This window comes from Perissodus microlepis, chromosome 14 (assembly GCF_051167445.1).
Source record: "Perissodus microlepis isolate ML-2025 ecotype Zambia chromosome 14, ASM5116744v1, whole genome shotgun sequence".
NCBI classification, from domain to species: Eukaryota; Metazoa; Chordata; class Actinopteri; order Cichliformes; family Cichlidae; genus Perissodus; species Perissodus microlepis.
Window position 1 is genome coordinate 26,232,381 of NC_140474.1, and position 24,670 is coordinate 26,257,050.

At 40.3% G+C, this 24,670-nt stretch overlaps 2 protein-coding genes across 7 annotated transcripts; one reads left to right on the forward strand and one right to left on the reverse strand.

The window, feature by feature from the left end:
* The first annotated feature begins 542 nt into the window (after nt 1-542).
* On the forward strand, nt 543-22,388 carry agfg1a (ArfGAP with FG repeats 1a). 6 transcript variants are annotated; one of them, XM_084950017.1, is made up of 14 exons: nt 543-961; nt 5,872-5,965; nt 7,792-7,907; nt 8,685-8,850; nt 9,977-10,139; nt 10,736-10,804; nt 11,147-11,266; nt 13,720-13,935; nt 14,968-15,139; nt 15,292-15,371; nt 15,809-15,913; nt 18,222-18,404; nt 18,644-18,738; nt 21,139-22,388. In XM_084950017.1, exons 1-14 carry the CDS (start codon nt 795-797, stop codon nt 21,196-21,198), a joined length of 1,806 nt encoding a protein of 601 aa, XP_084806143.1. In that variant the 5' UTR covers nt 543-794; the 3' UTR covers nt 21,199-22,388. The 6 variants fall into 6 exon arrangements, with proteins under 6 accessions (XP_084806143.1, XP_084806145.1, XP_084806144.1 ...); XM_084950018.1 differs by having other exon boundaries at nt 546-961; nt 18,222-18,374; XM_084950019.1 differs by lacking the exon at nt 10,736-10,804 and having other exon boundaries at nt 545-961.
* On the reverse strand, nt 22,171-24,524 carry slc19a3a (solute carrier family 19 member 3a). Its single transcript, XM_084950029.1, has 7 exons — nt 24,292-24,524; nt 23,919-24,154; nt 23,353-23,836; nt 23,026-23,104; nt 22,705-22,897; nt 22,412-22,553; nt 22,171-22,320 (listed from the first exon to the last, which is right to left on the reverse strand). Exons 1-7 carry the CDS (start codon nt 24,436-24,438, stop codon nt 22,171-22,173), a joined length of 1,431 nt encoding a protein of 476 aa, XP_084806155.1. The 5' UTR covers nt 24,439-24,524.
* Nucleotides 24,525-24,670: the final 146 nt, after the last annotated feature.

Here is a 24,670-nt window from a genome sequence, read left to right on the forward strand (position 1 = left end):
AATTTTACGTATCTTTTAATACTTGATGTATTTCATTAATTTTTTTTCATATAGTGACGCAGTGCATTTTTTAATGACTTGATTAACATTGGGTCTAGTTACAATCTTGTAGTAACCAATACCGCACAGCGGCGCTGTTGCCTTAAAGAAAGAATAGTGGCGCTCTTTGCGCTGTCTGGAGCACAACCAAAGAGCTGTCCCGTTAGAAACAAGATGATGCTCTTTGTTTCAGTTTGCGTTGTGGCCCGCTGCAATTCTTCAGACAAGTCACCGAGCGTACTGTCTGCTTCTATGTACACGTCACAATTTGAACTGAAGATAAAGTAACTCACATAGCCGCTAACTGCCACAATCTTTAAATTGTGTTGTTGATGCCGTTAAAATGCCTGCAGCGTGCAGCGCATACGACACCGTTAATGCCAACTTAAATAAAATTAGATTAAAAATAATAGTCTCTATCTGTAGTGGATATCTTTGACTGTGATGAGTTTAATGGGCTCACGTTTGGCCTTGAGTCATGAAGACTCGCTGTGGCTGCATAACGGGATTTAAGCGAAGGCGGAAGTAGATGGCAGCATAACTCTTGTCCCGTTAGCTAGCGCCAGGTCCATCGCCTGAAAACTCCTTGTTCGAGGAGACGCGAGGCCGCCCTGACAACAGACCCACCTAGCGATTCACTCTGTCTTTACGAGTCGACAACCGTTAAAAAGAAGAAAGCACAGCTCTTTTAGTTTTAGCTAGCTAGCTTTCCGTCTCTCACGGTTTTATTCAACCCCCGCTATAGATTCTTTACCATGGCGGCGAGTGCGAAGAGAAAACAGGAGGAGAAACACCTGAAGATGCTGAGAGAAATGACGAGTTTGCCTCCCAACAGAAAGTGCTTTGACTGCGACCAGCGAGGCCCGACCTACGCCAACATGACTGTGGGTTCCTTCGTCTGTACCTCCTGCTCTGGCATCCTGTAAGTATTAAGTTGCACAGTGACCTTAGCTTAGACATGGCGCACACGATATTAATGCGCTTCGGCTACACGGGGTAAACCCAGCCAGTTAGTCAAATAGTAGCACTAGCTACCGTCAGATGGGGAACTAGAAAAGACGGAGGTAGTGTGAGTTTAGCTGTTTTGACATTGCGGTGTGGTGCGTTGGGCGGGGTGCATAGAGGTGTCAGGCGAGCTCACCAACCAGCCGAGATGCTAGCTAACGTTAGCATCCAGTGTTAGCAAGTGAACTTATCTGACACTTGCAAGCTAGGTCCACAGATAAGCCAGCTGCTGCTGCTTCCAGCTGCCGGTAACGTTAGGAAGCACCACCTTGTAACTGAGCCGGTCCGCCCTGTGGAGCCATATGTTTGATTCACTTAACCGCATTTTCGCTGCAAACGTGATGGTCGACACCTGGTCGAGCGAAAGTCGTGTTATCTTAAGACGCGACTGAGATAAATGTAAAATCTGTTATCAGTTGTGCGTAGTTCACTCATCTATTTTGTGTTTTCGAATTATTTATCTTCTGGCATAACATCGCAGCTCGAATTAGAGCTGACAACGCAGTTGATCAAAAGCTTTTTTTCTCTCCGTGTATCTGCAGTTTACCTCCTACGACGGCTCTGAAGCCCATGCATTTACAAGCATTGTAGTTTCATTGTAGCAGAGTGGAGGGTTTTATTTGTAATTTTTTTTTAAATTAAAGTCTGTGCAGTTGTGTAATAAGCATTTTTTTTTTAGCTTGGGATTAGTGGAGCACTCCGCTTCTTCTTATTTTGCCACACATACCTCCCATCTCAGCTCAGCTGTCATATTTCCTTCTTGCATGGTGTATGATGCTGGATACATTCACAAAGAAAGTGGTTTAATGCAATAATAACAAATCACTTCGTCACTCAGTTTTACATCAGTTTAGTGGTAAATGGGGCAAAAGATGTACAACATGGAGGAAGTGTTTCCCTCTTACTGCCCGTGTTGCACTAATCATTCTCAATACTCTGCAGTAATCGACCTTTCAGACTGCACTGACATGTAGTTCACTGAGAAACAACACACACATGAAATGCTAAAATAAATTATAAGTGCTACCACCATCACCCATAAAGACACAAATACTTGAATTAGATCTGCATGCACCTTTTATACAGATCACCTTGCCATTTTCTGTTCATGAATAATTATCATTCTAAAAATGTTGTAGGTAAAAGGTAAGGTTTTTATTGTTTAGTAAATGCCCACTGACCAGGTTTGAGTTAATGTAGCTTAGCTTTGGTGAGCATTAGATAAATTACATGCTTGCTGATACTTTCCCTTCGTTTACCGCCACCAGTGGGTGTTTCTGTGGGGACGCCACTGTGTATTTCCCATGTGCTTGCCCTATTGCTTTAAATCCTGTAATGAGAGCTAATTAAGTTCATTTTTTTAGCTTGAGATCTCTGTTCTAAACCTTATATCCTTTCTTTTTTGTCTTTCTCGCTGACTTTTGGTTAGATAAAGGTCACATTCAAGGAAAATCTTTCTGTTGGAAGAGTGTGGGGCTGAAAGCATAGATGTCTGTATGATATGCGCAGGAAGCTTGATCTGATTTTTAGGTTCAGGAAGTGGTGTGGCCCCACTGTGCTGCTACATCAGCAGCATGTGATGTTGTGTATGTGAGCAACAGGAAGTGGCTGTGAGGTCACGTTGGAATTATGAGTAGTTAAAATTCATGCGCAGACTTGATAATTTCAATCACTGTCTTGGCTTATTATGCCAATTTTCTGAATAACCATAGTGTTTTCTTTATTTTGTCCAAATAAACCAAAGCAAACTCATCCAACATTACAGGTGGCTTTTTAATTCCTTTTTCTTTTAAGATTAACACTGTTGACTTTCTCTGGAGTGATGGAGAGTTCACAACAACTTAATACTTAATAACCTTCTTCCTCCCGTAGCTGTAGTTGTTTAAAGGGTGGGGTTGGAATTTGCTATATAAACACATTCCTCATGATGGTGGAGCCTTTCCCAGGAGGAACGCCAGTCGATGTCTTACTAGAGATTTGCTCATGACGGGAAGTAACCCCACCTGACCTATGTGTTCCTGAGTAATCAGAGTTGGGAAGGTGTCACAGACACCAAATGTGCTGATACATGATCTGATCAATGGCTAGTTACCAGAAATGACTTTAATATAACCCTGACATTTGATTTCGCAACAATGGTGTGGAATCTGTGAAACAGGGATGGGGTGACTAAATTAGTGAGTCACTAAATTAGGAATGGGTATTTTCTGTTGTATGAGACACTTAATAACAGTACTGTTAAAAGACTAAAATATTGTTTTTTGCAGGGATCTAAAGCAGTGAAATGAAGTGTGTGGACTTTCCTCTCTTTGGGGACTTTGTGTTGCCAGTTTCTCTTACCCTGAGGCAGTTGCAGTATGCAAATGAGCCGAGTTCCCATCTCTGAACTAGTGCAATAGGGACTAGTTCATGATTATTTTACAGTGCAATATGTGGGACTGTTCTCTGACACGTTGTGATAAAAGCAGTTCCTTTATACTGTGCAGCTAATGATTGTTACTGCAATTTAATTCTCCTGAGAAAGTCAACTTAATATACATTTTAAAATTTATAGAAGTAACAAAAATGACATTTTCAGAATTAGAACTCCTCAATGGGACCACACTGCTAAGACGTTGATATAATATTTAGACCTCAAGGGCTCTGGAAACCTCTCCCTCTATCTGACCTAGTTTAATCTTCGTAAGACTAGAATTTGATCACTTATCTTCCTCAGGGAGCTGGAAAAACGTATCCATTTTAAAAACAATTCGTTTTTTGTTTTTGTCCGTTCCTCTCTACCCTGCAGTGCAGTATCGGGGGACCATTTTCGTTTTTAAAACTCTGTTTTAGGGATTTGTAATCTCCTTCTACTTTAGTGTGACGTGGTTCTGCTGTGATTGGTCCGTGTGTATATTTTTGTAAGCCTAACACAAAGCACTAGTAAATGATTAAAAACTAAAAGTGCACTGCTTAAACATTAGTCATGTACGTGGCAGTCTCAGCATTTGTATGAAGGGAAAGCAAAACCCCCACACATTTTCATGCAATCTTTTCCACATTGACATAATGATCTAAAAGAAATAACATAATTTTATGTTCTTAAATGTGAACCGACAGGTCTTTTGGGTGTTCACAAACAGCACGAATTAGCTAAACTGTAGCTTCTGTACCAGATAGCAGTGAATGTTTTTTTGATTAAAGTCAATCCACTGACTGACGGATGTATTGAGAAAAAGGTTTAATGACAACAAGTTCTGTTAGAGGTAACAGCAGTGAATAATTTAACAGGCCCGTCTAGTATTTCAATGCCTTCAGCATCTGACTGCTCTGTGTATAACATCGTGTTTGTAAGCCACAGAAAGTTGATCCTGTTCACCTGGACGTAGCGTTTTCAGTGGCAGAAACATTTCGTCACTTATCCAAGTGACTTCTTCAGTTTGTAAACTTCATACAAAACTTTTCTTGTTATAAAGATGCAGGGGAAACATGCAAAACTCTTGGTAGTTCTTGTAGATGATAAAGCAGGAGTTAAAGTATTTAAAAACACTTGAATTAAGAGTTCTTTGTATATTATCCACAATCAAAAAACTAACTTTGCTTTAATTGTGTGTTCCTAAATGTTAATACCATGTCATTATGTCTCTGTAGCATGTTACTGTGTTTTAGATTAAAACTGAGGTTGATAAAAGCTGTTTTAATCATTTATATCTGTCCACCATACCTGTAAATACGTCTATTGTATAATGGGGCTTTGAGTGCTGTCGGAATGCTTCCTTTAACACATCTGTGTTATGGCTGATTAAATCCACTATTCATGTCCATAAGCGAGTGCATCTGTTGTGCTCCTGACATGCTGATGGCTGCAAAGGGAAAAGGAAGGAAAAGATGCCTGTGGCCACTGTTGGCACAGTGTAATGGCTATCCTAATGATATTTGCTGATGATGGCTGTTTGAGTTTACTCACTGCTCACCACTTTCTCTGCTTTTAAAGGCATTTGAAGTTGCAGTCCAATTTATAATTTTAGTTACTTTCTGAAGATTGATTATACTGATTAACAGCAAAGGTTAATGTAAGCAACTAGAAGCACAGATCCTTTTTTATAGAATTGAAAATTTATTTATTTATTTCAATATGTTTTATGTGTTGACAAGTACTTTTGTTAACTCGCAGTTAAAGTGGTCTTCACGCATGGTAAATGTTCTGTGGTCACCTTCTCACAAAAACAGGTGGTGACCGTGCCAGTCAGCACGACATCAGTTTTCACCTGTAAGCGATTCGAGGAAAACGTGCTCAGACAATCAGGCCTGGAGCTTAATAATAGACAAATGATTGCTCTTTTCAACTCCTACCGTAACCAGGCATTTTTAATTTGGGCCATTGTGGCATTGACTGTGTGACCTTCTAAGGAAAGTGAGCCAGGCTTGTGTGGTCTAATGGGTGTTACTCCATAATTGAAGTTTCTATATTAAGGAAGATTGTTCATTCTTTTAATGTTTGGACAGTCTCAGTTCAGTCAGTGTAAGTGAAGAGAGTTTCACCCACTTCCTCTGGTTATTGTACTCCCTTTCTTTTTCTGTCAGTATGTCTCTCTGTCATTATTTGTCTCTTTCATTTCTCTCTATAATCATGACTTCTTATCCTCAGTTACTCACTTGTCCTAAGACTCACTCACACACACACACACACACACACACACACACACACACACACACACACACACAAGCAACCTTTCAGCTAATTAAATGGTCCCGTCCTGAGAGGTGGGCTCTGGAGTGTATCAAGATGAGGGTTTTCATGTATGTTGTCTTCAAATTAAATTGACCCTTGTTTCTATTTTTCCATAGACGAGGACTGAATCCACCCCACAGAGTCAAGTCCATTTCCATGACAACCTTCACGCAACAGGAAATCGAGTTCTTACAGAAACATGGCAATGAGGTAGGAACGGCAACTCGGCCCTGTCAATTAATAAAGTTAGAAATTAAGCCCGAGGTCAACCTTCCCACTGCTTTCCTTTCTGACTAGTTAGATTAGCTTTTGGTTGAGCCATCATTGTTTGTCCTCGTCTATTCAATATTTAATAGACAGGTTGGCATAATGTCAGCCTCTAAAAGTCTTGAAATGGGCTGTGTATGTTGTGAAAGTTATGCTTTAGTGTTTGTATTTAAGTAGCCTGTAGCACATATGCTTGATAAGGCAATTTAGGCACGCTTGAAATTCATGTGGACTATTATCATTTTACTGCTGTAGAAAGTTTTATAAAACAAACTCTAGATTAAAAAGTGCATGCTACTTTCCGACAACAAAAATTGTTGTAAGGCAAATGTTTTGTCAGTTTAATACAGGTGTTGTGACACACTTTTATTGAATAGACAGGTCAAGCATTTCATGCATTATACTGGCACCTATTTACTTATGAGAAGTATAAACAATCGACCAGTTGCACTGTGCAAAATACCGAAGGGACGAGATATTTCGGGTAAACGGAGTATGAAATAGTGCAGTGCCACCCACGAAGGACAGTCTATTAAAGGATGTGGCAAAGTGGCATGGAAAGCAGACATGAAGGAGACTCAAGGTTGGAGCTGATGCATATACGCTTGAAGGCTGGTCTATAAATACTGCCTGTAAGTTACCTTTCTGTCTTCATAGAGCACACTTGACAAACACTGGGCGGAAGGAGGATTTAATTTATGTGGCTGGTGGCTTACCCAACTAAAGTCTTTTTGGAAAACAATGTTATAAACTGTTTGTCATAAATTAGTGCCCAGTCCCAATGTTTCCCTGTTTAAAGCAGTGTTTTTCACACAAAGTATTTATTTTGACAACACCTAGATAATATTAATAGCTGCCCAAGTATAGTTGGTGACTCATATCAGCACAGAGTTTTTGTTTTGTTTGTTTGTTTTTATTATGTTTTATCCAGGAGAACAATGCCATCCACAACTGATCTACTTCTAGACATCCTGAAAGTCCAGTTGTGACTATTCAGCTCGCACCAGCCGTCCCCATGTCATTGTTTCTCTTTCTTGGTGGCTCATTTGCCGGGTTGTCATTGTGGTGGTCCTTAATAACGATGCACCGCTCCAAGGCTCATCCTGAAGTTAGACCTACTACAGCTTTACTGTCTTGAACTGCATGATGACCGGGAGTCTTCTGGTTCCCCCAGAGAGCCACTACCGTGCTGTTATAATGAGGTCACTGTGTCTGGAAACAGAAATAAGACCACTGCAGTCTAAGATGCATAAAATATATTATTTTGCAATTTATTTAAGGCAATATGTACACCAAACATGTTTGTTCTCCAATATTTTTACAGAAAAATAAAGTGGATCTTTTGGAATAGCTTGTTTTGGAAAGTCCTGAACTTGAGCAAACTAAAATGGAATAGCCTAAAGCACGTGGTCCACGTGAAGAATTCCACCCTCATCCCAGAGTCAAATGTGTTCAAAGCATGGGATAAAATTCCACCACTCCAATGTGGAATTTTACCCCAAGACAGAAACACTTTTTTGTACTTATTGCTGCAAAGGTTCACACCAGGGCAGAGGTTCGCAACCCCTTTATCTGTCACAGGGGGTTTTCTGTTTTGTTTTTTCTTTACTCTGCAACTTTATCTTACATGTGGCTTGTCTTTTTATTTGCTTGTCTATTTTTACTTTATTGGAACAATTTCATTACTAATAATGACTGATGGCAAAGCTCTGTGCGTGTGTGTGCCGTTTCCTCCAAAAATCCCTTTCTCTAACTCTGTGTGTTCTCAGGTTTGTAAACAGATCTGGCTCGGTCTTTATGATGACAGAACCTCTTCAGTACCAGACTTCAGAGAACCACAGAAAGTCAAGGAGTTCCTACAAGATAAATATGAGAAAAAGAGATGGTATGTCAGTATCATAAGCTTGCTGAGAAAAGATCTGTCAGTGTGCATTGTGCAAAGGTTTTTTTTTTTTTTTTTTCTCCCTCTCTCTCTGGCTTGGAATGTTTCACATGTGCCTCATAGCAGTTAGCCTCTAGCAAGCCACCAAATACCCCTCTTGAGATGTACAGAATCTAGGTCATTACAGTAAAGCTGCTCTATGTGCAAGACTTAATTGCTCCACGAAGTTATAGGCTTTAATCAACTGAAATATGTATGAGCTTTTTCTAGATGTTCTAGAGCCTCTTTTTTTGACTCTGAATAAAATTGTCATTGGTGTTTGTGAAATAAGAACTAGCCAAATGATTACTGTTTAAGTTTAAAAGTTAGTCACTGATCACTCAGTGATTTAAAAGAAAAAAGATAAAAGAAAACAACCAACAAACTGTGATGCATCTTTAACGGCTTCTTGTAAGATTTTTATTTATCCTCTGCATTTTGTTATGACAAATTTGATACACCCAAAGTGTGACTTGGGTAAGCATGGATGTTGTTACAAAACATCAACTCATCCATCTAGTGTTTAGTCTGAAATATGATCAAAATGAGAGCAATGACTAGTGCATGTTTGAACATGCTAGGTTTGCTGCAGACAGGCATTCACATGGTCTGCTCTGTTGTGCGCACACACAACTTGTAGTGTCTCACTCTTATAAATGGTAGTTTAAAACTAACAAAAAAAAATATATATATATATATATTTTAGTGTAAGTAATGCATAAATTGTTGATTGCTTCCAAGGTACGTGCCTCCTGAGCAGGCCAAGGTAGTGGCGTCAGTCCATGCTTCCATCTCTGGCTCCTCAAACAGCAGCACCAGCAGCACCCCAGAGGTTAGACCACTCAAGTCCCTGCTGGGGGAGTCGGCACCATCTCTACACCTCAACAAGCACACCCCACCAAATCAGGTGAGACTTGCATAGTGTACACACATGCACACAAGTCATCATATGATTAACACATATGTTGGACAGCATAAACCGGTTCTTGTTCAGTGTGCCATATATGCCACATCTAGCAGGGTTGAGGTGAAAATATTTAGTTGTTACTACATATTCTCCCCTCAGGTTGGTCTTTACAATGGTGTTAATATTTACGCTGTTACACTTTCAGCTTTGAACTGGGTTATCAATCGACAGTTAACACTCAGCGTTGTTGCCGATGTTAAAATGAAACCTTATGATGGGGCTTTAGTGGAAACGATGCTACCAGTTGATGACCTTGTTTACTTTGCTGAATGCTCTGTGGTTCAACACTACCACAGTTACTTAGTAATCCATTTACACACACATCCCTAAATGCTTTACTGACATGTTTACATTGGACTTAATTTGCTAAGTGATTTGCTAATTAAAAAGTATCTCATAGATTAGCGGTCTCCAACCTTTTTTGCGCCACGGACCGGTTTATGCCCGACAATATTTTCACGGACCGGCCTTTAATGTGTCGCGGATAAATACAACAAAATAAAACTAGTACCGGTACTGAACAAAAGAAGATTTATTCATAACACACGTGAAAAGACCCAGGAAAACCGAGTTAACGATCAAAACGATAACAAAATAACGCTGAAAACCGATAAAAACCCTGAAAACCATATATTTCACACCTGAGCCTCAACTCTCGCGGCCCGGTACCAAATAACTCACGGACCAGTACCGGTCCGAGGCCCGGGGGTTGGGGACCGCTGTCATAGATACAAAGAAAATAACGACTCTTCGCACAAATGCAATGACAGATTTATTGACAACAGGTGCAGTCCAGGATTAGACTGAATTCTTTCACAGCAGTATTAAAAAGCCATGTCTTTAAAGACAAAAGCATATTCATCTTGTTTATGATAAATGACCAAATTTGCCCACTGAGATAAGGTTCATCTTTCATCACTAATGAGACAGTGTCACCACAGTCTATTTTTTCATGTGACCTATTATCTCCTCTTTATTAATTTGCATGAAGGCTGTTTAGGAGCTCATTTATGCCGGTTTAGTTATTTATTAAATTTTTTTCAAATGCATCTCTTGTCGTCACCAGTCTCCTGTAGTGAGCCGTGGACAAACCCAGCAGCAGCAGCTCCATGACAAGAAATATGACCTCCTCAGTGACTTGGGTGGTGACATCTTTGCTGCCCCGCCCAACATGAATGCAGGCGCCAGCTCCAGTTTTGCTAACTTTGCACACTTCAACAGCCACACAAGTAAGCAACAGACCAATAACACTGCAACTAACAAAAACATGAGCAAGTAATGTAGTTACCACTTTAAAACACTCGTAGGCAAGGTCTGATTTGCTTCAACCAGTGTTTTCGAGTTTCACTATTGAAATGTGCATGGCAAAGCTTAGCCAGCAAGTTGTCTCTGATGGAGATCCCAACTAGAGTTGGTTAAACTGCCTTTTCAAGAAGGTCACACCAGTATCTCATTTCCCTGGGCATGTACAATGTACATGAAGATAGTAAAGTCCTCAGCACACATAATCCACAATAAACAACAAAAAAAGCCCCAATTACCAATCTCTTACCAATAAATAATGGGTTTATAGATATTGGTTGTGGGGTGGGCACTTCTCCAGAGGTGGTGTATTTACTACATTAGATGGGATCAGGATGCCACCAGTTTGGAGAAGATGTGAATTTGCTATACATCAGGAGTCATGATGTGCCCTTGGATTGTATCAAAATATATTATAAAATTGCATCAGACAGACAAATTGCCATGGTTACTAATACTTGTAACATGTGGCTGTTAGCATTTGCTTTCAATGGAGGATAATGTCCTCTCATTTCTCCCTCAGAGCCTTTAAGATTCATCCTTAATGCAAGAACTAAAGTGGCGTTAACACACCTAACAAACATGCGCACAGGTGTGTTAAAATTAATGATGTGTGTAGTGCTAAGCACACAAGTCCTGCTTTATATTTGGGTGTGCACATGAAGGACTCTTGGGTGTTACTGGGAAATAGTGAATGTCGAGGTATATAAGCTGCTACGCATTTTAAGTTGCACTGCTCTACTACTCTGATTATTCCTCACATTTAACACATCACCCATTGTATTTTATTAGTAGTGTTTAACCCATTGTATTTGTTTTGCAGTCATTCATGTCTTTGGATATTGTATGCATTCATTCATTAATCCATTTTTTTTTCCCTCACTTTTTTTTTCTCCATCTGTTTGTCTGTACAACACCTCTACACAACTTCAAGTGGCACAGAATACCAAAGGAGAGGCAGACTTTGCTAATTTTGATGCATTCGGGAACACTTCTGGGTCGACAGGTGGTTTTCCCTCTGCACCCCAAACACCATTTCAACCCCCAAATACAGGTAGAGCAAGCTGGTTTTACTGGACAAATAACACAACTAAATCAATAACACAGAGGAACAGGTTTGCTTTATGTACACAGGCAGACATGTAAGAATTTGCATAGACAAAAAATTTAGTCACACACACCTCAATGGTAGTCAAAATTTCTCTCACATCATCATTTGTTGGTTTATTTAAACTGTTGTATCACCTCTGTTCCCAAACCTTTACATATGTGTAGTGTTCATTCATTTTTTTGTTCAAATGTAAACATTTCTTTACACCAGAGAGTTGTACGGTTTTCAGATGATCCTGTTTAAAAGAGAGTAAAAGAGACTAAGACGTGAAGTACTGTGTTCAGGAGATTATCCACTGTACCTCACTAGAGACATTTACTGTAAACTTTGCTTTGGGCATACACAAGTTTCATACAGCTTAGCCACATGTCTGAGAAACTAACATTTTTGTGTACTTTTGAGGCTCTAAATTAATGCTGGTGTTGTGCAATAGATGAGCGCTAATCAATACATGCGGTGTCAGCCAAAGCTTTTTTTCTCTCTCTCTCTCCTACAGTGTTTCAAAAATACATTGGCAGCTTATTGACACATCCTCTGGCTTATTTTCAGCACTTTGACTCATAAGTCACATACTCTTATTTGAACAGTAGTTACTGCCACAAACTTCACTTCCTGTCAGGAAAATGTTGTGTACTACAGTGCCCTCTGCTGGAGGTGCATATTGACTCTGTGTGAAGCGGCCTCCTTAGTGTTTATTTTTATTGGAAACATTTTTAAGTGGCTTTCTCACAGATACTGACTGCCTTGCACTGTCTGCCTTCAGCTGTCAAATCTGTCTTACTTGTTTTTTGTTTTGTTTTGGAGGGTTTTTTTTTTATTCTTTGCTTTAGCAGTATTTGATTTGCTTTGATTTAGCACTTCATAATGTTTACCTCTGGGTTACCTGACATCTTTTCTTTGATTTCTCTGCCATCTTACATTGCTCATTACCCCATTTCTGCCTCCCTCTTTGATTTTTGGCTGCAAGCGTTCACTGTGCTCTCATCCAGCCGCAGTATGGGTGAGTTTGCCACTGCTCTGCCTCTCCAGTGTTCACACAGTAAGTCTCTCTGCGCTTGCCCTCATAACAGCTTTCACTCTCTCACCCATCTTGTATGTGTAGTCATTGTGATCCCAATCCTCTCTTTGGGTGTTGTGTGTGTCTCACTGTGTTGTTTTTTTTTTTTGGTCCATCTATACTAAAATGAACAGCTGATAAAGCTCAGTGGTTAAACATAAGTCTACTAATCTTTGATTGTTGCAATGATTAATATGACCTACTGTGCAAAATAGACCAAAGTGTATAAAAATCCAACAAGGCAACATGAAAAGAGATGATAAGAGGAGATGCATATTTTCCCCTCAAGCAATAATGATAATATATTTTTTCAATGTGCTTAATCTCTAGATTTTTATGCAAAAATTACTTCTACAAAAGCTTTTACCCTAGAATCTATTTTTTGTAAACTGTAATGTGGGATGCCTTTAAACTCAGACTCCTTTAGTGTCCCTGACCTAAAAGTCATTAAATAACCAATATTTCATAGAAAGCAGTGAACTGCTGATTAAAATGCAGCGGTATCGGTGTCATTACTAAAAATTGCCTTCTCTCCCCCTTAGGGTCACAACAACTGTGCTGCGTCCCAGTTAGCTCTGATTGTTTTACCTCGGTGTCCAAAATAATTTATTATTCTGTGTTTGCTTTTAATGGGCTCCATACAAATCTGCTCTTCATGTGCTGCAATATGGAAATTACTGCTCTGTAGCAAAACCTCAATTTTTCTCTGTAATATGCAGGAATGTGTGAACTGAGGGTTTCCAAGCATTAACATGGTGTGTTGAATTAGTTGCATAAAGATGTCCAGAGTGATTATTTTGCAGTCTGTTGCAGAAAATAGGTAAACATTAAGAGATTAATGTTTCGTTCTGCTCTAACACGTTTAGACCTGCTTGAGAGTGATCGTGTTGATATTACAGCGCTCAGTAAAATCTGCAGGGTTGTTGGCATATTAAAGAGATTTTTTTTGGGAGATAGCAACTTGTTTTCTATCTCTCAGTGAATACATTTTGATGAGTTTTGTCTTTAACTTCCTTTCTCCACAGTATCGTGGTGAAGTCGGAAGTATTGGAGTTACACAAGAAAACTGCTGCCCTGCACATGCTCAGCCTCTAACACACATAAGTGCTAATTGTGTGTGCTCTTTTGGGTTCATAGGCTAATGAAAAGCCAGCATAGTGCAGTGTAACAAAGGACAGATGTTGCTATCTATCCTTTAGAAGGTGTCCCTTTACCAGCCTGACTCCCAAGTTTACCCTTCATGCAGCTTCTTCTCTCCCTCTCCAACCTGTTTTGTTGTTTCTCAAAACCAACAATTACAGTCCCCCTTATGACTCTTTAATCTCTCTCTTTCATACAGGTAGCGCCTCAGGGGGACTAGCAAATGCCAGTTTTGCAAATTTTGAGAACTTCCCCAAATCGTGTAGTGCTGACTTTGGATCCTTCAGTTCCTCCTCCCAGAGTAACTCCACAGGAGCTGGCAGAGACGTTGTACAGAGTACTAACATTTCTGCCGATAAATACGCAGCCCTGGCTGACCTGGATAACATATTTAGCTCTGCCAAAACAGAGCCAGGTAAACCCTTCATGCCTAGCCTGTTTCATAGATGTCCATTGTAGGGCTAGAGAATGACTGAAAAACAAAAATACAAACTGAAAACTAGGTTTAATTAGGCGCATAGATTTAAGTCCCTATAAGTTTTCTTCTCATGGCAGGGATAGGCAGTCTCTAAAAAAGGGCTGGTTTACATTTTCTAGCAATTTATACTTGCAGTAGAGGTCAGAAGTTTACATACACTCATCGTGGGCATGAATGTCAAGGTAATTTTGGGCTTTTAGACTAATGACTTAAAAAAAATTGCACAAGTTTTAATTCATTTGGGAGGTTATCTAATTCATTTAGGATCAAAATCATAAATATGGACTCAAATATATGGGTACATTCACTTAAATCTTTTAATAAGCAGTGCTAAAGGTTCTATAATCTTTTAACTTGACAAGGCCAAAACCTTTTAACTTCTCGTTACTGATGATTGACTGTAACTGGTAGTTTCTGGCCTCTTTGCCAGCATAAAAAGAATTTGTTTGATAGCAGCCATTGAATTGGCCAATACTCGTATCTTCACTGACTTCCTTGGACTTTGAACAATCCTGCTTCTTAGAACAATGACAAAGAAATGCTCAAAATCCCCAAATTGCCAGGACATTAATTCTTACAGGGAATGTAAACTTCTGATCACGATTGTCTATACCTCAATGTTACTGAACCAGCTGCAAAAAGGCAACTGGACATGACTGAAATGCCTCCTCACTTCTGTGAATGCTATACATCTAGGTTTGACTGAAGCATTTTAATACCACATTATTAGAAGTTTGGTGTTTGAGTATCTGTGAATTGTACTGAGCTGGTTTTCTCATATAAATATGTATTTTTGGCCTAGAAAGTATACACTTCCTAATGACCTAACATTTATTCCCTATTAATTTCAGTAGGTTCAGTATGGCAGCTATCTCCGGACCTCTTTGAAAGTTTAACAGCATTTTCTTCTGCATTAAGTGAACTGAGGTAAATTGAACCTGGCTTTGCTTTTATGTACTTCTATTCTAGGAGGTGGTATTCCTGGTGGGGTGAGCTCAGCAGCAGCAGCAGGAGTGGGTGGTTTGCCTCAGAAACAGCCAGCAGGTGGAGACCGCTATGCTGCTCTAGCTGAGCTTGATACAGTCTTCAGCACCTCAGCACCTGCCACCATTGTTTACAATACCACCAGCACCTCACAAGGGTAAGAGACTGCACAAACCAACATAAATCAGACAAATCTTTTTTCTTCATTCTGATGATCAGTGTTCCAGAATACACTTAGGAAAAGGCCACCGAGTACCTTTCTTTTTGCATCCTTTCCTAAACTTATGTGCTAACGGTGTGTCACTACAGGAGTGTGTTTGGCTCAGAGACAGGGGTGTCAACAGCACAAATACAGCAGGCTGTGCCCAGCATGGCTCAGGGTTTTGGAGGTAAGTGAACTTAAACACGTCTCTGATTTGTTATGGTAACAATGTTCACAAAATTGACACGGTTGTTAGTAATTGTTCATGTTTTACATTTCTAAATAATTTTAGAGTGAGGTTGAGGAAACTATGAGACAATCACAGAGAGATTTGGCAGTTTCATTTTGTACAACTTGCGTACTTAAATGATGATTCTTAAAACATCATAACTTTATCATAACTTAAAACTTAATTTGGGAAGAATCAGCCTTGTATGGTCAAGAATTTATTTTTGTTTCATTAACATTAGTTAATTAGTTTGTTGTGATGTATAAAGGACATTGACGTGGAACTGTCAAAACACCCTCTATAAGCTATCTTTAAAAAAGAAAAATGTTTAATGTATTCTTCTGCTTAGGACTTCATGCTAATTAATGTTAATTTGATGCTGTTTTTCCCATCAGCACACCCAACCAATCCATTTGTAGCTCCTGGTGTTGTCCCAGCAGCAGCTCCAACCAACCCATTCCAGTGCAATGGCAGAGCAGCAACTGTTGCAGCTGCAGCAGGTTTGTTTTTGTTGGCTGTGTCTGTGTGTTTTGAGAATCACCTTACTCACTTAACACCCTGCTTACTTACTTAGTTTAGTAGTTCAGTTTAACAGTGTGTGTATAGAAATTAAATGCACTTGTTCAGTCATAAAGTTAATGTATTAAAAGCTGTCTTTTTTTGCACATTGGAAGTGGCAACCTTTGCCTGTGCTACCTCAGAAGTGATTATATCTCTGATCACAGTGCCAAACACAGAAAAAGCAACAGGAAAGTAGAGGAGGGCAAAAAGATTGAAAACTACAATTCACTATGGAACTGGTTAGCAAGAGAAGTGTTGCCATTTACTGGTGTGCAGAGATTGATTTTAAAAATAAATCGGTATGGTGAAGAATTTTTAGATTCAGTTGTCTGTCTTATTGTCCTTGGCGTGCTGGACAGGCTTGATGAGGGTTCTTCATTGGCATGGGTATCCTCCCACCTTTGGTAGGTTTGTTTGTGCTAACTGCTTCCCCTTTGCTCTCATGTGCTTTGCTCTGCCAGTGAATGATTTTAGCTGTCACTGAGGAAAATCTCGAAAGACGTAAACACGGCACCACTGAAATAGCCCAATAATCCAGTTACCATTTCATCACAGAGGAACAGAGTGAAGCTGAATGAGAAATGACTAATAACGATAGGTTTGAGGATGGATTCATGTTTCCCAAATATCTGTGGTTTCTGCAGCATGGTCCTCTTCTCGGTTAAAGAATTAAAGGGGAAATAATAAACTTTATTGTTCATTAAACGAAAACTTACACCCTGAGTTATTAATCACGCTGATTACCAGATATGCTTCATTCAATGAATGAATGAAGCCTGTATCACTTTATCAGCTGTAAACTGTGTGTGTATGTTTTCTTTTGTTTTTCTTAAATCACTGATAGAATTGCTTGGTTTTTAGCTGGCTGTCTGACACATTTTGATCCCAGCTGTTGCTCCTGTGTGTTCACCAGAGATCAGACACTGCCACTAAACTTACTGATAGGGATGGGTATCGTTTAGGTTTTATCCGATACCGGTGCCAAACCGGTACTTTTGAAACGGTGCCGATGCTTAAACGGTGCTCAAACCGGTGCTTAAAGAATGGAGAACACAAAATTGGTCCAAAAATCTCTCATGTTCAGCTGTTTTGTTTTTTTTTGTAAAAAGATAACAATGTTAGCCTTTTCTGCAGCTATAGGGCATATATGGTATCACTCTTGGCTGGAAGCAGTGCTTAAACAATGGAAAAAAACCTCATGTTTAACTGTTTTCCACTTTTTCTTTGGTCATTTTAGCCTTTTTAGCCAGGGTGAAGGGAGTATCTGCCATCAAACAAGAAGACAGCCACATGTAACTACGACTGTGTTTGCTAGTTCACCTTACATGCATTAATTTAATAACATGGTTAGCCTACTCAACGTAAATTATACACGAACAACATTAAGCTACTCACGCAGAGAAGAACGGCTGCTGCTGCCATCATCATCCGTCATCATTTCTGCTACACTGGCAGGGCTAGGGGCCAGGACTCTCCTCTTCGGGTTTTTGGGGGATGTTGCTAACTCCGGGTCCGATAACAGGCACCACACCCTCAGTAGATGCGCTCGGTGTGAGGTCTCGCAGCAAGCTATCAAATACGGCGCATTTCTCGGCTTTTAAAAAAACGCTATACGTCGCCAGGTGTTTCATCGGATTTGAGGTGTTACTTCCTTTGACAGTATAACCTTAAAGCACTTGTTGCAGGCTGCTGAGTTTGCATCTTTTGCTGTGAAGTACAGCCAGACTTTTGACCGCTTCGCCTTGGACATTTTTAATCTGTAGCTCTGCTCTAAAAGAACGTACGTACCTGGACCCGCCTACTATCCTCGGAAACGTAAAATGATTGGCTAGAATCTAATGTGTATCACAGCTCAGGAAAAAAAAGCACCGAAATAAAGCACCGAAATGTGCGCTGCTTTTCGGTCTGGTTACTACCGTTTATGTCAGAACCGGTGCCATGATGGCACCGGATACCGGTACCCATCCCTACTTACTGATGTCTGATTCTGACTCCCTCTTTTCTTTTTTTCTACAGCTTGTGTGCAGACACTCTTATTGCATGTGTTTAAACTAGCCAAATAAAAAACGAAACACAACTGAGATTCTGACAATCCCAGCAGGACACACAATACTGAATTGTAGACGTTTTTGCCCAAAACGAGTCACACTGGGTTACAGAATCGCAGCAATAGATCAAACCAAATTTTGCCTATTATGTGTTGAGCTTTTGTTGGTTCCTAAATGTTGCTGTTCTGCTATTTTGCAGCACCATTTGGCACAGGCTCCATGAGTATGCCAGCTGGATTTGGGAATACTGCAGCCTTCAACCTCCCCACCAGCTTTAGTGGAACGTTCCAGCAACCCTTTCCTGGTCAGGCTCCCTTCCCTCAGCCTCCCGCGTATCCCCAGCAACCCAACGGTGTGTGTCATGTAGACAATAATGGCTATGGTGAGATTTGAGCTGTAGTTGTGAAGTGGTCGTCTATAAAATTTTTCTTTATGTAATATTTGGTTCACTCAATTAACCCTGACGGAAGAGGTCTTATTTGATTTGGTAATATTATTATTATTGTTTTAATTATATTTATAGCTATATGAAAATAATATAGAGAAAGCTAGATAGATAAATGAGAGAGAGAGAGATCCATGTCCATCATGTAACAGTTGAAATCACATTATGTCTTTCAGGTGGAGGATTTCCAGCCTTCGGCCAGGCCAAGTCTGTGGCAACTCCTTTTGGGCAGGCAATGGCAGGACCTATGGTCTCTAGCAACCCTTTTCTGGTTAGTCTGGTGGCTATGTGCTATAGTCTCCTGGATCAGTACTGTGCAAAAATCTTAACTCATCTTTCATTTCTTACAGTGGCTTGCAAAAGTATTCGGCCCCCACAAACATTAATCAATTTTATTGGAATTCCACATGAAAGACCAATACAAAGTGGTGTACACGTGAGAAATGGAATGAAAATCATACATGATTCCAAACATTTTTCACAAATAAATAACTGAAAAGTGGGGTGTGCGTAATTATTCAGCCCCCTGAGTCAACACTTTGTAGAACCACCTTTTGCTGCAATTAAAGCTGCCAGTCTTTTAGGGTATATCTCTACCAGCTTTGCACATCTAGAGACTGAAATCCTTGCCCATTCTTCTTTGCAAAACAGCTCCAGCTCAGTCAGATTAGATGGACAGCGTTTGTGAACAGCAGTTTTCAAATCTTGCCACAGGTTCTCGATTGGATTTAGATCTGGACTTTGACTGGGCCGTTCTAACACATGGATATGTTTTGTTTTAAACCATTCCATTGTTGCCCTGGCTTTATGTTTAGGGTCGTTGTCCTGCTGGAAGGTGAACCTCCGCCCCAGTCTCAAGTCTTTTGCAGACTCCAAGAGGTCTCATCTGACCAGAGCACCTTCTTCCACATGTTTCCAATGTCTATGGGTAACTGACTGCACTCAGACCAAAGGGGGCTGAATAATTACGCACACCCCACTTTGCAGTTATTTATTTGTAAAAAGATGTTTGCAATCATGTATGATTTTTGTTCCACTTCTCACGTGTACACCACTTTGTATTGGTCTTTCATGTGGAATTCCAATAAAGTTGATTCATGTTTGTGGCTGTAATGTGACAAAATGTGGGAAAGTTCAAGGGGGCCGAATACTTTTGCAAGCCACTGTAATATCTTGCTTCTAAGCAGCTGGGCGTCTTCAGTTCAGTCCTTGTGCCTGAACATTTTCAGATGTTTGACAGGTCAAGTGGCTTAAACAATCATTCAAGTATAAAAAAGGTGACTAACTCGATGCATGACCCAGTGTTTCTACACATAGCAGACAACTTGGAAATGAACCAGAACAGATTATTTAGTTGAATCTGTGGAAAAATGCCAATAAAAACATAGTTTGATAGACATAAAATGGTATGTGTTAGGACAAAAAAATAAATAAATCTACCGCAGACAAAAAGTATAATGAAAGTCATGCTGTTAAGAAATAGATTTCTTTCTTTTTTCTTTTTTTTTTTAAATCCAACAAGAGCTGAGACAAGACATGAGAGCTGACCCTCATCATCTGACGCTTCAGTTCATCCATCAGAAATAGTCTTAGTGGAAGGGTGGCCGACAAGAAGCCATTCTTCAGGAAGCAGTATGTTCAAAAAAGTCAGGAGAGGGTCCCACTGTGTTTACAGACATCTGTAAGACACTGTGGAGACTGGAGCCTACCCCGGCTACCCGTGAGAGGCAGCCAGGCTTTTACAGGGCTAACATGGAGAGACAACCATTCACACTCACACCAATAACTCATGCAAACATGGGGAGAATATGCAAACTCCACACAGATAGTGGAGTCGAACTCAGGACCTTCTGAACCACTGTGCTGCTATATTTGTCACCATGACAATGATCCTAAACACACTGCCAAAAGCAAATCTGAATGGAAAACCACACAGTGGAACACTATCAGTCATGGATTGGCCTCCCCAGAGCCCGGGCCATAACATTATTGAAGTAGTGTGGAATCATCTTGACAGAAAACAGAACAAAAGTCAGCCAACATCCAAAGAAGAGCTTTGAATGTCCTTCAAGAAGCCTGGAGAACTATTCCTCATGACTAGTTAACGTAATTACTAGAGAGCTGCCAAAGAGGGTTTAGTCTGTGTTGAAGAATAAAGGTGGTGATACAAAATTTTGACTTTGGTATATTAGAACCTGTACAAACAGTTGTTGACTCATGCTGTATTTTCCTGTGTGTCACAGGAAAAGTGTTTCACATTTGAATAACCTCCTGCACCTGTTGATAAGATAGATAAGATAAAGCTTTATTAGTCCCACACATGGGAAATTTGTTGTGTCACAGCAGAACAACACAAATGAAAAAAAAAGGTATAGGAGAAGATAAAAAGAATAACAAACTATATGCAATAGAATAAAATACTACGAGGTGGCTCGAGACTTTTGCACAGCACTTTTGATCTGTGTTTGACACAAAAATAAATTAAGAGACTTCAGTTCTTTGTGTAGATTTTATTGTGAGGGATGGCTTTGTTTTTTGTTTTTTTGTTTTTTGAATAACTAGCCCATTGCTCTGGTGAACAGCCATATAGCTAGCATACTTTCTTCTCAGTTAACACTAGACAAGACCCTTAGTACACAGTCTAAATGCGTGCTTCCCTTTTTCGTTCTAGGGTGCGGGTCCACCTGCGCAGTATCCAGCTGGAGGCTCTTCCACAAACCCCTTCTTATAGCGGTCCATCATGTCAGCTGCACTACAGGGTCAACAACTGGCACGCTTGCACCTATTGCACTGTTTTTGTTTCACAAGTAGCTTTAAAAACACAATGTTTGTAAGAATTTGTATTTTCTATCGCAGTTTGTCATAAATGGAACATTATGCGACACAGTCGTGCTGACACTGTCGAAGGCTACAAAACAGTGATGGTGTGTGCAGAGGGGGAGGTCGATGCCCTCCCTTTTATTTAACCTGTGAACTAGCCTGGCCTCTACTGAGCCACAATGTATAATCGAACTGGTTGAAAACTAAGTTATTGCATACAGTATATCCCATTCATTATGCTGCAATGCTGTACATTTTTCTTTTTTCTTTTAGGAAATTAGCTCTTTGTGCATATCAGTATTTGTATCTAACACACAGAATTTGCTAAGACAGAACTGTTGCTTTGAAAAGCTAATGGGTACTGCCAGTTACTGTATTTGTAAAGAACCAAACTATTTGTGCAGGACCCTTTTAGATAAACTGTTCTCACTAAGGAAATGAATATATTCTGTTGTCAAGGTGGGGTTAGGGTTAGGAGGAGGACTGAATGCTACATCAGGGTTGGGTGGGGTGGGGGGCTCGTTTCTCTGTTGTCTCCGCCCTGCTGACAGAGTTGCAACACTTCAAATGACAGTCAGAAGAAATGGCTGATGAACTGAAAACCACTTACTTGCATTGGGTATTAAAAAAGTTTAAGTTAAGGTGTAAATATATACAGTATATATATTAAAATGAATTTTAAGTAAAAAGAAACGACCAAAGCATTCATTTATATGGATGTGTGAAACATTCTTTTATTGTTTTTGTACAAAAAAATGATTTCTATTCATCATGTTGAAGTAAGTAATTTAAAGACTTTTTTTTTCTGCTACTTATGAACTAATGTGAGGTCAATTTAGGGATGGGAAACCATAACTGACACACTATAACGCTCTATACGTGTTCAGAATCTGTGTTCTTCGCTGCCTGGAGTTTCGTCTTTGTCTGGAGGAATTGTCTCTTTTCTGCTTCTTTGTGCTCTCCAAATACTGAACAGACCCCGAAGTAAAAAAACAACAGAGATGACCAAGAAGTAGCTGGAATACACGGTGAACTGCAAAGAAGAGTACACGTTTAAAAAGTTAATGACGCTAATGGACAAATAAACAGTGCTGCTGTACATATTTTGTGATCTGATGGCTTACCTGGGGAATGATGGCCAGGCCTAGCCCTCTACTGTCAACTACAACAGACGTGATAATCGTCTGTAGAACCAGTGCTCCAAAGGTATTTGCCCCAAAGACTAGTGCATATCTTTCCATTGAGAGATCAGCTGCAATCTGATACCTGCAAGCATAGAATTTGTCTTAATCTAAAGGTTGGGGAGGGTTTTTTTTATTTATTTATTTATTTTTTAGCTTTTTTGCTCTTATATCTGCAATAAAAATCAAACTAAACTGTGGTAAAGTATAACCCTGATGTGACTTGACACTCTTACATTGCTATAGTTATCAGCATCATGTACAGTGACTTGAAAACGACGTAACCGCTGTAGCAGACCCAAATGTTGCCAGTGAAAGTCATGAGGAACAGTGAAGCTGCACTCAGTCCAGAGAAACCACCCAGGGCCAGCTCTCCCCACTGCTCCCATCTTACCTCAGTAAAGCCTATCCCGTAGGCAGTGGCTGCACCTGGAAAGCATGTACACGTGGGATAAGACAAATTAGGACAGCTGATTAGGTACTGACAAATCTTATGTGTCCCTGATAACTTCCATTTGATTTAGGGAGGGGGGGAAATGCCATCTAATGTTGCTTACTTAAGAGGTTTGAGACTGCCTCCACGCCTCCGTTGTAAATGTTGAAGTTCTGAGAAGGCTGCACATGCTCCCACAGCACCTGCGCAGTATGGTGTGGGTATCATTAGGTTGTTCAAGGATGTGTGTGTGTTTAATTATTTCTGTTTAAAATATATATCTAAAATGCCTTTTATTAACACAAGAGAAGGCTTCAGCAGCTACAAGGCACTACTTGTTCACTGCAGGTAAACCCATCGTAAAGCAGCCCCCAGTAGCAATTTGGATTGCTGCAGTGATTCAGATGCTTTTACAGCTCACATTTTTGTTTATGCTGCCTTCATAACTGACCTGCACATAGTTGACAGTCTGGTTATACCCACAGGTAGCCATTGCCCACCACACAGACCAGTAGAGCAGCTGTCTAGAGGAATAGCAGTGGCGGAAATCCCTCCACAGCTGGAGGAGGACTTGGCCGCAACTCTGCGTAACGATAGATTCCTCAAGGTTCTCAGCATCAGGCTCTCCTTCTCCACTCTCCACCATTTCACCTCCTCCATCTTCCAGTGATGCATTTATTGTGTTTGACTGTTCTGCTGCAGTCTGTCTCCCACGTCTTCGATGAAAGAACATGCTCTTCTGTGGCATTGGCAAGAAGAAGGAAGTGAGGAGAGCGATGGCAGTGAGAACCAGAGTGAACACCAGGATGTTGTTGTATGACATGAGGTCGAAGCTGACAATCAGCTGACCCAACACGGAGCCCACTGTATACCCCAGGAGCTGGACACTGCGGCTGTAAGAGGTGGCCTTCCGGTATCTCTTCAAATCTATTACACTGTAATAAAGAGCATATTCAAAATGTCACGTCTCCCCTGAGCAATGCTAAAAATCCAAATCTGTGAGATGTACTACATGACCTGTAAATGTAGGAGAAGTAGGCCACGTCGCTGGCTGTCACGACTCCGTAAAAGAACTGCGTAGCCTGCATGGCTGGCACACTTGCTGTCCACAGCAGCAGTGCTGTGGTGATGAAGAGCATAACACACTGAAACACCACTACAGGCATGTAACGCAGCCAGTCAGTGAGAAGGAACACCGGCACTAGCACGGACAGATAGGAGTATGTCCACACTGGGAAAATTTGATTGTTGACCTGACAGGGAAAAACTCATCAAAGTCAGGAAATGCATGACTTTATAGCAAATGATTAAAGGTTTTAGAATCCAAACTCATTTCTTTTCTAAGTCTGTTTTGATTGAATTACGCCTTTCTAGCATATGTCATATATACCTGCTCAGTTGTCAGATTCTTATCCGGTCCTGTCAAAAATGGGAAGAGAAAAGGCTCCAGTGGTTTAACTGTGCTGAAGAATCCATAAATGCAAAGCAGAATAGTGGGATACTTCCAGTCTGATCTCCACTTCTTCACTGCCTCCATGTTGGCTTTCCTGTTTCATGTGTGAGTGTGTGATGGGGGAAAAATACCTCACAACTCTCTAGGCATTTTGTTAATCAGCAACCTGGTCAAAGAGCAACACAATCTTGGTGACACTCGAGCACAAGCTGAGATAAAACTTTGATAAATTAAACAGGTAAGCGCCAAAAACTCTGGACTTTAATACCAATCAGAAGTAACTGTTTTATTGTGTTGTTTGTCTTCCTGTCTGGGT